Genomic DNA, 11,651 nt, shown 5'->3' with positions numbered 1-11,651 from the left:
AGGTCGATTGCCTGTTTAAACGTAGCGCGAAAGCCGTAAGCGAGGCGCGGATTGCCCGAACGGGGTGCATCTGTTTCCTAATGCGGGCTTACCGTCTAATTATTTACTTTAGTATAGCCTTAAAGTTTTTATAGTTGCTAAATATAATATTAGTTTCTAGTTTCTACTTATCTATATTAGTGCTGCTAAGCTAGTCTATAAGTATTAGGTTAAACTAGTTAAATACTTCTTTTTTTAAAAAGGTTACTACTATACAGACTTTATTAGATTTAAATATAAGGTTATTCTAGTTTATACACAGGTATAGCCTTATCTATATTATAAATACTTGCAAAGCTCCTCTATTACTAGTAAACTTTTCGGGTTTATTTATTTTATAGCCTTAGTAGCTAACCGTTCTGCTAGTTATAAGCTTTCTTTAAATAATCTAGATATTCCCCTATAGGGCTGCAATTTTATTATCCTTAGTACTATTAGCTTTTTCTAGTTATTATAGACGTAAAAGTAAGGCTTGTATATATATTGCTACCTTAGTTATTATTAAAGTTAGTCTAGCAGTTATACTGCCTAAAAGGGTTAGTAAGGCTATTTTAATTAATTATTTATATATAACTCCTTTAATATAGCAGTATTTAAAGTATAATAGGTTGTCTCTGCTATACTATATATATATCTTATATAGTATATAGGATAGCTTAATTTATTATTAGGATATAATAGTTTTTAAAGGTAAGGCAAGATTAATTTTAGGTATAAAATAGGGTTATTACTTTTAATAGGTAGTATTAAAGTTTTAAGTTAAATATACTATTTCTATATATATAAAAAAGCATTCTTATATATAGAAGCTCTATTCTAGGAAATCTATATTCTTTTCTAGATTACTATAACGTCTTGGCCACCCGTTCGAGCCAGCCCCCTAGTTAAGCCACCCGGTTAGCCCGGTTAGTATATTAGGTGGCGTATAAGGCTTGCAAGGGCAGAAGAGTAAATTGCTATCTAAATATATTAAAACTTATTGCTAGTTCCTTCTAGGCTAGCTTTATAAAGACTTTTTTACCTTATAGAGCTGCAGCTCTCTCCTTAGCTATTAATTCCTTCTATTTCTTTACCTTACACTTTTTTATCTTTTAAAGCGCTTCCTCTATAGTAAGCTACTAAGCCTTCCTAAAGTACTTCTTTATACAGCTTTTTCTACTTTTTTTCTACTTTTCTATAAGATTATTATTAAGAATTTAAAGTGCAGATCTATTAGTAATAGTAGTTAGAGAAAGATCTTTTAGAACTAAAACAGTAGAATAAAGCTAGAAAGGAACCTGTTTAAGAAGCGCCGCAATAAGCGTATTAATCTTATTTAATTAATCCTTGGTCGCTTATATATTAACTTATATACTATTCTAATTAGTTATACTAATAAAAGGAGGCGTTTTTGGCCTGAATTTATATAGTACTAATGCGGGATTAAAAGGTAATAGGCCTGCCTTTCTCTATACGCTAGCAATATTGATTTTTATTATTGCTTATTATATTGCGCGTTAATAAAAGAGAAGAAATTGCTTATTTAAAATGCGCTCTGCCCTAAAAATACTATACTTATAAATCTGCTTTTTATATACCTTTGCAACCGGTGAAAAGATGCTAATATTAAATAGCTGGAGAATATAAGTAGAGTAGGGTAGTAAGCAGAAAGTAATAATCTTTATATTCTTATAATACTGTATAAATTTAAGAGATATATATAAGTTATAGCTATCTAGAATTAAGAGCCGGTACTTGCTAATAGGCTTTATATAGCTATTAAAATGCTTAAGCTAATATATAGCAATTTCGCGATCTGTCCAGCCGGCTAGGCTAACTTAAATAACGGTGCGGGAATTAATTAATGCGTTAATCCAGGATTGCTATATTTACTTACCTTAGAAGATAATATATAGTAGAACTATATAGCCGCTTATACTAATAGCTATAATAGTTAATACCTAATCGCGATCTCTAGGTTAAATTAACTAAGCTTTTTCTTTTTAAATAGGAAAAAGAACTTTACAGCTATCTTCTACGCCTTTTATAAAGCCTTTTTTATCTATATTATATTAATCCTTTATAAGAATCCTATATTTCTTAACAGTTTTATTATAGAAAGAAAACCACTTTTCTAGCTCTTAATAATCTGCAGTATTCTATTTTAATTAATTAAGGCAGTAAGTAAGCTTAGGCTTAATATTTAGATATTATTGGAGGAAGTTCTTATACTAGTTATAGCTAAGTATATTAAAATCGCCTTTTTTTTTAAAGTATATTAGTAGCCTGGCCCTCTAAGTATATAATTAAGATTAGCCAGCCCTAGGCTGCTATTTAAAGTATATATTTAATAAACGCATCTTCTTCCTATATAGATAGATATTATTATAATTGCTAAAAGGCTTAAGCTAATTATCTGCCGGTGTTGCGCGCTTTTAAGGTTAAATATAGCACGTTAAAGAGCTTATAGGCTTAGAATAGCAATAGGACTATCCCCTGGCGAAATATATTAAGGGTAAGCTGTAGCCGCTTTTCTGCAGAAAGCTGCGCATTGTTTAATATAGGTGGGGCTATATTTAGTATACAACTTATTAAGCTATTAAGGTAGATATTCGGAGTTAGTAGAGCGAAGAGTAATTAAAAAGGGGGTGGCTCGACCGAGGGGCTAGCCCGACCGGGTGGCTAAGGCGTTAATTTAGTAATAATCCTATACTTATTCCTCGATTGCTATAATTTAGTAATAATCCTGTATATAACCTTTTATTATATACTATCTCTAAACTGTTCCTATTTACTAGCAGTCTATAGGGGAATCTAGAATCCCTATTTAACTAACCCTTATTTCCTAAGGTTCTGTAGTCTATTCCTATATTATTAGTCTAATCTACTTACTTATCTCCCTAAGTGCCTTAGCGCTTAGGTGGTTCGTGTTAGGGGTTATAATATTAGGGAGAAATCTATTAGTTTAATACTTACTAATAAAGGGAAGGTATTCCTTTAGTAGGTGTATAGTGTAAGTTTTCTAGGGGTAATAGGCTTATATTATTACTAAAGATTTAGTATTACTATACTTATAGAAATAAAGAGATAGAATATATATACTATAGCAACTTAGGGAGATTTTATTTAAAAGCCTTTATAAGAATAGTATAGTATACCTTTAATTATTTAGCAATAATATAGCCTCTGGACCCCCTAGACGACGTTAGAACCTATTAGCTATTTATGGCTCTGCCCTTGCACGGACGATAAAGTGGCGCAGATTAGCCTTGGGCTGTTTTCCATCGGAGAGTAAGTGTACTCGAGAATTGGGGCCCTGAAACTGGAACCTGGCATGCCTACGGGCCCGGAAATGGGCCTTCCGAAGCAAGGTAAGGACCCCAGTCTCAATGCTCCCTGTCGAATACAGGGCCCAAAACTGGGTTCCAACAAGCTGCTCAGTCTCGGCTCAGGATGTGCTCACCCAGCACAGCCACAGCTCAGGCTGGAGCGTGAGCAGCTCAGTTTCCTGAACGGGAAAGGAAATTGCTTGGGTGCACATTGGGATATCGAACCTCCTGTTTTCCCGCCTCCGCCAGCGGAACCTCGGGGCGGCAGAATGCCATGATTCTATTGGCTCGTTAAGACACGGTGAGGGCCTTAGCGCACAGATCTCTTAGCGCGATCGTATTCACTCATTTGTCAATCTGGATCAAACCGTTCAAACCAAAATTCTAATTAATCCAATCAATCAAGCTTCATTCTATATATAACAGCCCAATCAATCTGTTCTCTAGTTGAGCCGGCCGCCGGTTTAGTAACCACGCTGCACGAAGTCCTGAATCTCAAGTGTTTCCGTATTCGAGAGCCTCATAGTGGCTTTTTTCGTTCGCGGATTACAGGTGTGTTGGCGAGCAGGCTGAGATCGAAGTTCATAGAATATCAGCTGGAATGTGTGCCGTGCAGCAAGGCTGAAACGCCATGGACTCTTCATTGGATAGGACATGCAGCGAGTCTGCCTATCACCCCGCCCTAAATAAATCATGAGCTGGCAGAATTCGTTCCGTCTTCTTCATCTTTCTTCTTCACTCAAGACTGCCGGATGTTAATCAGTACTAAATATCTCTCCCGTCTGACGATGTTCATCTTCGTAGCAACGTAGTCGCAATAGAAGACCTGTTCTCCATCACTAGAAGCACCGTCGGCGTCATATCTCCCGGTCTCCAAGTCTGCCAGGGCTTGACAACGTATTACTCGAACTTCAAGGCCTTCGATGATGATATTGCAACAATTCTCGGCCAAGTAGGGAGCCTAAAAGGCATTCTAAAAGTCCTAGAAGCGCCGTTGAAGAAGGTCGAGTCCGATGATCACCATATTTCCGCGCAGGTAAGGCTGTCGATCATGGCATGCGAGGCTGGCGTGACTAAGTTGGATCAAGCTTTGAAGAAATATGCCACCGATGCGCCAGCCACAACTGTTAAAGGTAAGGCCCGCCTTCTAAGCGAAAGGACGCTGTGTCCGTTCAAACGGGCGACATTGAAGGAGTTAAGTGCTACTCTCGATGGTTTGCATCATCATCTAGACTCTACGGTGCAACATCTGAGCTTGTAAGTATTATATCCCCACTGGGACGTCGTCTAGCTGCCCAGCTAAAATGCACGATAGAGATTCCATAAATCAACAATCAGAGCTCATCCTCTCCGTATCGACATCATTGGCCTCAGAGAGCTGTGCTCTACAAGAACTGCGAGGGCACATGACTCTCGAAGTTCAATCGATGATGGGACGTTTGGAGCAGCAGATGACTATCAATGCTCAATCGTTTATGGAACGCTTCGAGCAGCTAGTAAGCATGGCAGCACCCAGCTACATATTTTCAAACTAACTTTTCCCAGGAGTCCAAAGTTATATCGAACCCTGCGAGTCACCTTCTTAGACCATCGTCTCTCAGAGAGGCTTGCGAAGACCAATACAGCTTTCGGAATGAAGCTGGCCAGTTCAGCGATCTGCGCTTAGCCTCACGTAGATTTCTTCCCCGTCCGAAATCGCGTTGCTTTTGTGGACGGCGTCAATACCGCGCGGAGCGTTCACAATCGCTATCATATGTCTCCGTATTCCAACGTCAAGTATCAGCTCACCATCCTTCTTGCGCACTCTTTGGTCTCAACCTCCGCGAGAGATCTATCGAATCACGCATCACGTACTGTGGACGAACGCTCGGGGGGATCTTGGAAGCTTCTCTGACTCTCTCAGTGGGCGCTGGCGCGTTTTCGGTTGGGCCTCAGCTAAGTCTCCGTGCTATCGTGTCCGAAGATCATTCGCCCGCTTTCAAAATGATAAACACCGTCAGACATAACTTGGAATCGAGCAGAGAAGGTATTTTGCGAAGCTTAAGATTGTTACCAAAACAACTCGTGCAATCATTTCACGAGGGACGTGCTTCACCAAGAGACGTCACCAAAAGTGGGAACAGTCTACTCCATGTAATGCAATAAAACCTAAACTTGCCCCCAACGAGAACAACTGACACTAATATAAGGCTAACAGGTCACTGCTTTCTTGATATATTCTCTACTAAGAAATGGCGGTCTCATGAGTACGCCTAGTACCCTCGATATGTGCAGAGAGCTCTTCACTACCCTTGTTGCGGCCGGAGTACCCATAAATCAAACTGATCGGTTCGGAAGGTTGGATTCCCTTGATATCCTAAGCACTGCTTCACATTCTGAATCTATTGCAAGTCTGACTCTGTGACACACAAACAGTACCGCGTTGGACAGCCTCCTTATGTGGCTACAACTTTCTGGAGAGCCCCAACTGGATATATGGACAAGCCTCATATGGATGCTGATGGATTGTGATTTGGAGATTACGACCTTTACACTAAATTCCTTGGCGCCTAATACTTCGCTGAAGACCTTCTATTTGGCCCATCAGCGACTACTCGTCTCGGAGAACGGGAGTCAAGGTATTTTTAAGTTAGTTCAACAGCAGGCTCTAGAAGTAGACGCTAAAGTTCATAGCATTTGACCTTCCAGATCTCACTCGAGCCATATTGTCACGATCGGAGACAGAGCTCGACAAAATACTAGACCATACGCCGGCTACTACCTTAACAGTTTCTTGGGGTAAGAATGAAGGTTATATACTTGAGACTGCGGCAAACTGGCCTGTCGGAATCATGAAACTCCTGAACCATGGTGTCAGTGTTCATGAGGACGACGATGGCACGTTGTGGACACCTTTAGAGTACGCTTGCGCTTGCAATTTGGAATCTTGCAAGATTCTCATAGCCGCTGGTAGTTGTGTGACTTCTTCTACGCTGCAGGTGTCTCTTAGTCGCGGGGATTCCGATATCCAGTCCGTAATCATCTCTGCCTTAGTAGATCGACGAAGTCAACTCAAGCATTCTGCGAAGAAAGTTTTGCCATTGGAGCTCCAAGAAAGATATAACTTGGAAGATGACCGGATCCTGGATGCTCACGCATTCGACGTCTACAAAGCTATCTGTCGAATTGACGGATCAGAACACAGACCTCTGGATCCTGGAAATTATCCCTATACCGTCTACCACTGTAGAAACTTGACCAGGCCTATCGCCGAAAAACTGTACCAGGCTGGCTTCCGAGACATAGATCACCGACACGACAATGGTGCGTTACCTGTCATGGTAGCAATAGGGTTGTCTGGGTATTTCACAAGCTTGAGCGAGTCTCTGGAATATGTCCAATGGCTATGGTCCAAGGGAGTGAACGTACACCAAGTCGATGAATTCACAAAGACAACGCCAGCTCTTGCTCTTGGAGACAACCTCGACTTCTTCTCTGAGCCAAGGCGCGTACTCGAACTGATAAGGGTTGACCAGGCGTTTTTGGCTGAAGCTTTCTTGGCTGAGATAACTGACGACTGTGCATGCTACTGTTCTCCTCACGGATGCTGTACAGTATCGCGACTTTTCAAACTTCCCAAATGGTATAGAACTATCGAGCGCTCATATACTATGTCCGGCTTATTGGAACCGATGCGGAAGCTCGCTCCTTGGCTAGATCCCGCGATCATTCGAGCTCTAACCTTTGACAAACTGGAACTCAGTCACACATGCCACTTAGAGTATAAATATTAGAAGGCATGTCATACCCCATCAGAAGATGAGATCCACGAAATCCACGACGAGCAGCACGAAACTATCCAGCAGCTAGAGGATCTAGCCATCGAATTCGAAACCGAACTCAAACACCACAAAGGCACACTCTCTGAGTTCCTGAAAGGCTACTGGGCCGAGAGAATGCACGAAGTACTGTATCCCGCGACAGAGCTTGATGAGCAAGAGCTGCGACGGATCGAGGAGATTGGCGTTGTCCTTCATCGACCGGAGGATTAGAATCGGGTGACTGATCTTCACGATACCTCCTTCTCATAGAGACGTATGTGGAGGACTCATAGCGGTGGCAAGCAGGTGGTAAAAGGACGTGGAAAGGGCTGATCTAATCTGGTGCGTTCGGAAATGACATGCAAGCGGCGATTTTCATTGAACATCTAGAGGGTCTTCATGTGATTCTATGCGTGTGTAGCCTTACAACCTAGCTGACTTAGTGTAAAGTCTTTTCGTCTTGACATTACGTTCTGCCCATAACGACGTCTGTGGAGGGCTCCTAACGGTGGCAAGGCCATAGAACAGGGATGTGGAAAAGGCCTATCCAGTTTGTAGCGTCTGGAATATAACGTTTGAATGACGATTTTCATAGAACACGCGAACGGCCTTCACGAGACTTTCAACGTGCGCAGCTTCGCAATCCTGAGAGCCCAATACAAAGTCATATCGTCCTTACATTGCACCCTGCTCAGAAGGGCGTCTACGGAGGGCTTCTGGCATTGCTAGGCATATGAGAAAGGGGCGTAGAAAATACACGTTCAAATTGAAGAGTCCGGAATATGACATCCAAGTGGCAATTATTGTGGTACGCGCAGGCGGCCTTCACGAGATTCTGTACGTGCGCAGCTGCACAGTCCGGGGGGCCTGAAATGAACTATCCTTACTCTTACACGACCTTCTCGCTCAGAGGGGCGACTGCCGGAAACTCCCGTCGTTTACATGCATATGGAAAATACCTGTAGAAAGCGTGTATACAATCTAGAGCGTGCAAAGCATGACATTCGAGTGTTTATTATTATAGTACGCGCGGACGGCCTTCACGTAATATTGTACATGCGCAGCTTCAGTATCCGGAGGGTCTAAAATGAAGAGTTACAACTCTTACATGACCTCCTATTTACAGATACGCATTTAGAGAGCCCTTGACGCAGGCTTGCATACAAAAAAGGGATATAGAAAGCACACGTCTAATCTAAGCTATCCAGAACATGACATCCTCGGAGTTGCAATCTTGAAACGTTCAGAAGACCTTCACGTATTTTTGCAGATACGCATTTTCACGACAGAGGGTATCTAGATTGAAGTGTCTCTGTTGTTATGTTGCTCCCTCTCTAGAAGACGCCTACGGAGGACTCCCGGCGCACGCAGGTATATAGGAAAAGGACGTTGGAAGCACGCGTCTGATTCTAGGTCTCCAGAACATGACATCGACAGAGTCGCCACCCTGAGACGTTCAGACGGTCTTGACTTGATTATACATACGCGCAATATCGTAATCATGAAGACCAAATTCAGTGCATCCAAAATGTGACATCCGCGTAGCGACAATCATGAAACATCTTTTATGGCCTCAGGTTATTTTCTATATACACAACGTCACAATCAAGAGAGTTAAATTTGAAGTGGAGATCTGCATTCATTGAAGAGAAACCCGAATCCCGAACTATTTTATATGACCGTTGCCAGCGTGTCAACCCTTTAGGAGCCTTTCAAGGCATCCAAGCAGTATGCAGAACCACTATCTACAGGTCTTGAATCCCACACTCAGTTCGCCCACTTGCTCTGCATGAGCCCGCCGAGGGCCTTCTTGGCAGGAGCCTTCGGTTCGGCAGGCTTCTCCTTCGGCTTTGCCGGCGCCGAAACGACCACGGGGCGACTGACAGGGGACGGAACAGGGGCAGCAACAGTGATCGGAGCAGCGACAGGAATGGGGGCAGGAGCAGCACGACGCGCCGACACGCCCGAAACAGCCAGCATTCTGGCATCCCAATCACGCCGAGCAGATTTAGCGGCTCCGAGAAACGCGGCGGCAGGGCGCTTTGACGGGGCCTTGGAGGCAACCGCAACGATGCGGCCACCGCCAGGACCCTCCCCACGCACAGCCCGATTCAGCCGGTGCAGCTGTCCGGCGTGCAGATCGCCCAGACCTTCGGCGTGTTCGTTGTGGTTCTCGGTTGCGAGGTAGAAGTCTGGCCAGAGTTAGCATCGTGTGGTCAAGAGGCTGCAAATCAGAAGGATTGGGACTCACTCTGCCAGCCTGCGGCCACACTCTCGAAGCCGGCCCGGGCACGTCCTGGGAGCATCGTGGCACCTTCAAGACCGTAGCGCATGGCGGGGTCCCGGTCACCGGCGGCAGCGACGGCGTCATTGTAGCGAGAGATATTCAGGTCGCCCTCCGTGAAGTGACGGGCTTCCTGGCTGTTGGGTCCGTCGTGGGTCATGGTGATGGTAGAGTCGGTGTTTTTGATCGAGTCGATAGACGGTTTTTTCGTAGAAGGCTCGTTGGTGAGGGGTGCCGTCTTGAGAAGTGAGGTAGACGTCGTCGGTGGTAAAGGGAGCAGATTAGGTGAGTGAAGCAGATGATACAGGCTCTGAAGGAAGTAGGATGGGTTTCGATGAAGGATGTTTGCGGTCGGGTTGCTCCAGATGGCGGAGGGCAGGTGTTGGGCAAGACAGGTGCGGGCTTAGACAACGGAGTCCTGGGAGTCCCCGTACCAGCCGTAGCGGAATCTGAGGTAGAGGCAATAGCAGGAGAGGCCGAGGGCGATGAGGAAAAGCGCGAGGTAGATGAAGAGGATAATGAAGAAGCCGTTAAGCATTTTCTCTACGCTGGGCTGTGGATGTGGTTGTGTTGTTGGAGGTGTGAGAGAGAAGTAGAGAAGTTATTTGACTGACCGCCCATCCGCACGCGACACCACGGCACGGACCATAACCCCCTTCTTGCGCTGTCGGTACAGTTCCTTGCTACTGCTTGTGGTGTCTCAAGGTAGTTCTGGAATTCTGAACCAGATAGAAGCTCAGCAAATTGAACAGCCGGCAAACCCGGAAGGCCACCCCAGACACCGGCAGAGGACTGTACACAGAATGGAAGTACGATCCACCGCCTAGGTCTCTCCGCCTGGGTCTCTATCAGTGCTTCTCGCACTGGTGGCAGAGTGTACGGATCTATGGGACATGACACTGTAGACTGCTAGTGCACGGTAGAACATGCCGTCACCAGGGGCTCATCCCTCAATCCCGTAGACACCACACTGCTGACAGTTTTACTAGGATTCCCGTGCATCGCGAGTTGCAATGGCGTCCTCGGCTTCTTCTCCAGACTGGCGAGACCGTTACAAATCTCCTCGAATGGAGGGTACAGCTTCAAACCCTCCTCAGCCTCCGACCAATGCTCCCCGCGCCACGGCGCCCGCTGACAACACAGTCGGGCGGACAAAGGACGACCAGCAGCGGGGACGGGATGTACCAGCATGATTCAGCTTGCGCAAGCGATGGCGGAGTGTGACAACAGACAAAGGGATTCGTCTCGCTGCGCTGGAGAATGGTACTGACTGCGCATTCCGGCGACAAGGCCATGGTAGATGACCGCTGCGGCGAAGTGTAAGACACAGCGGCCGCCTTTGGAGACGGCCATCTAGTAGGGAGCTGGCGGTATACCACTGTGTTTGGAATGTCCATAGGGAGTCCAGATGTTTTATGGGCATGAGGCTGGATTCTCAACGACAGGTCGCTCGAATCCACTCTCTTGAAGACTGAGCTGACGAATGCTTAGGACGCATCAGAGTAGCCATCATAGACCAAACCAAACCACCCCCTTCCACACAATAGTCATGCGCTCTATCGACTTATAAACTTGTCGGAGAGGACCACTCGGAGAATATTGGTATCCGAGGTCGGGCGCTCCCAATGGATAGGCCTCAAGAGAAACCAAGAGTGTGAGAGTTTGTTCGAGAAACACAAATAACGAGAGCGGGATCAAAAGAAAAGACATCAACGAATAAACAAACGGATGAAGCAGGCAAACACCAGGGCATGATATTGAAATAAAAAAGGAAACATGAAAGACGAAAGGCGATACAGCTACGGTATGTGTGCCCTCTCATACCTCACTGGCATCGGCTTTTGGCTCTCCAACGTCTCTCGGTGACATATGAAAGATCAATACCAGATAAAACGCCCACGCTACGAAGGGCCCAGCGTCTCAGTCCTTGAGTTCCTCAGTCCTCAAACGGCCAGGCTATCCTCTGATCGCGCAGGACGACTCTCAACCTCATGGGGATGACAAGATGGCGAGAGAAGGACAGAAACCACCTGATACCTAGGCTAACGAAGTGAGATCAGTGCTTAGTGCAGCCTTGCTATAGCAGGGTCGTTACGGGCGATAGCCCCTGATGCTTTTGGGGTGGGTAGTCACGTGACTCTCATCTGAAGCCTCATGCCTCGGATGAGACATCTAGAAGGCCTACGTGCCCAAAGAGTCCCCGAAAGAACTTGGAAGCTC

General features: G+C 45.1%; 2 protein-coding genes across 2 annotated transcripts; one reads left to right on the top strand and one right to left on the bottom strand.

The window, feature by feature from the left end:
• Positions 1 to 5,295: 5,295 nt before the first annotated feature.
• Positions 5,296 to 7,277, top strand: BDZ99DRAFT_29023 (uncharacterized protein). The gene is made up of 4 exons (XM_033714091.1): positions 5,296 to 5,480; positions 5,604 to 5,684; positions 5,763 to 5,965; positions 6,021 to 7,277. The coding sequence occupies exons 2-4, from the start codon at positions 5,614 to 5,616 to the stop codon at positions 7,118 to 7,120; spliced, it is 1,374 nt and encodes a 457-aa protein (XP_033576437.1). The 5' UTR covers positions 5,296 to 5,480; positions 5,604 to 5,613; the 3' UTR covers positions 7,121 to 7,277.
• Positions 7,278 to 8,718: 1,441 nt separating this feature from the next.
• On the bottom strand, positions 8,719 to 9,591 carry BDZ99DRAFT_571289 (uncharacterized protein; the record flags this gene model as incomplete). The annotated part of the gene is made up of 2 exons (XM_033728075.1): positions 8,719 to 9,339; positions 9,399 to 9,591. The coding sequence occupies 2 exons, from the start codon at positions 9,589 to 9,591 to the stop codon at positions 8,915 to 8,917; spliced, it is 618 nt and encodes a 205-aa protein (XP_033576436.1). The 3' UTR covers positions 8,719 to 8,914.
• Between the last annotated feature and the right edge of the window lie 2,060 nt (positions 9,592 to 11,651).

Source organism: Mytilinidion resinicola, assembly GCF_010093595.1.
Source record: "Mytilinidion resinicola strain CBS 304.34 unplaced genomic scaffold BDZ99scaffold_10, whole genome shotgun sequence".
Taxonomy (NCBI): Eukaryota; Fungi; Ascomycota; class Dothideomycetes; order Mytilinidiales; family Mytilinidiaceae; genus Mytilinidion; species Mytilinidion resinicola.
This window is presented reverse-complemented; position numbering and strand designations above follow the sequence as displayed.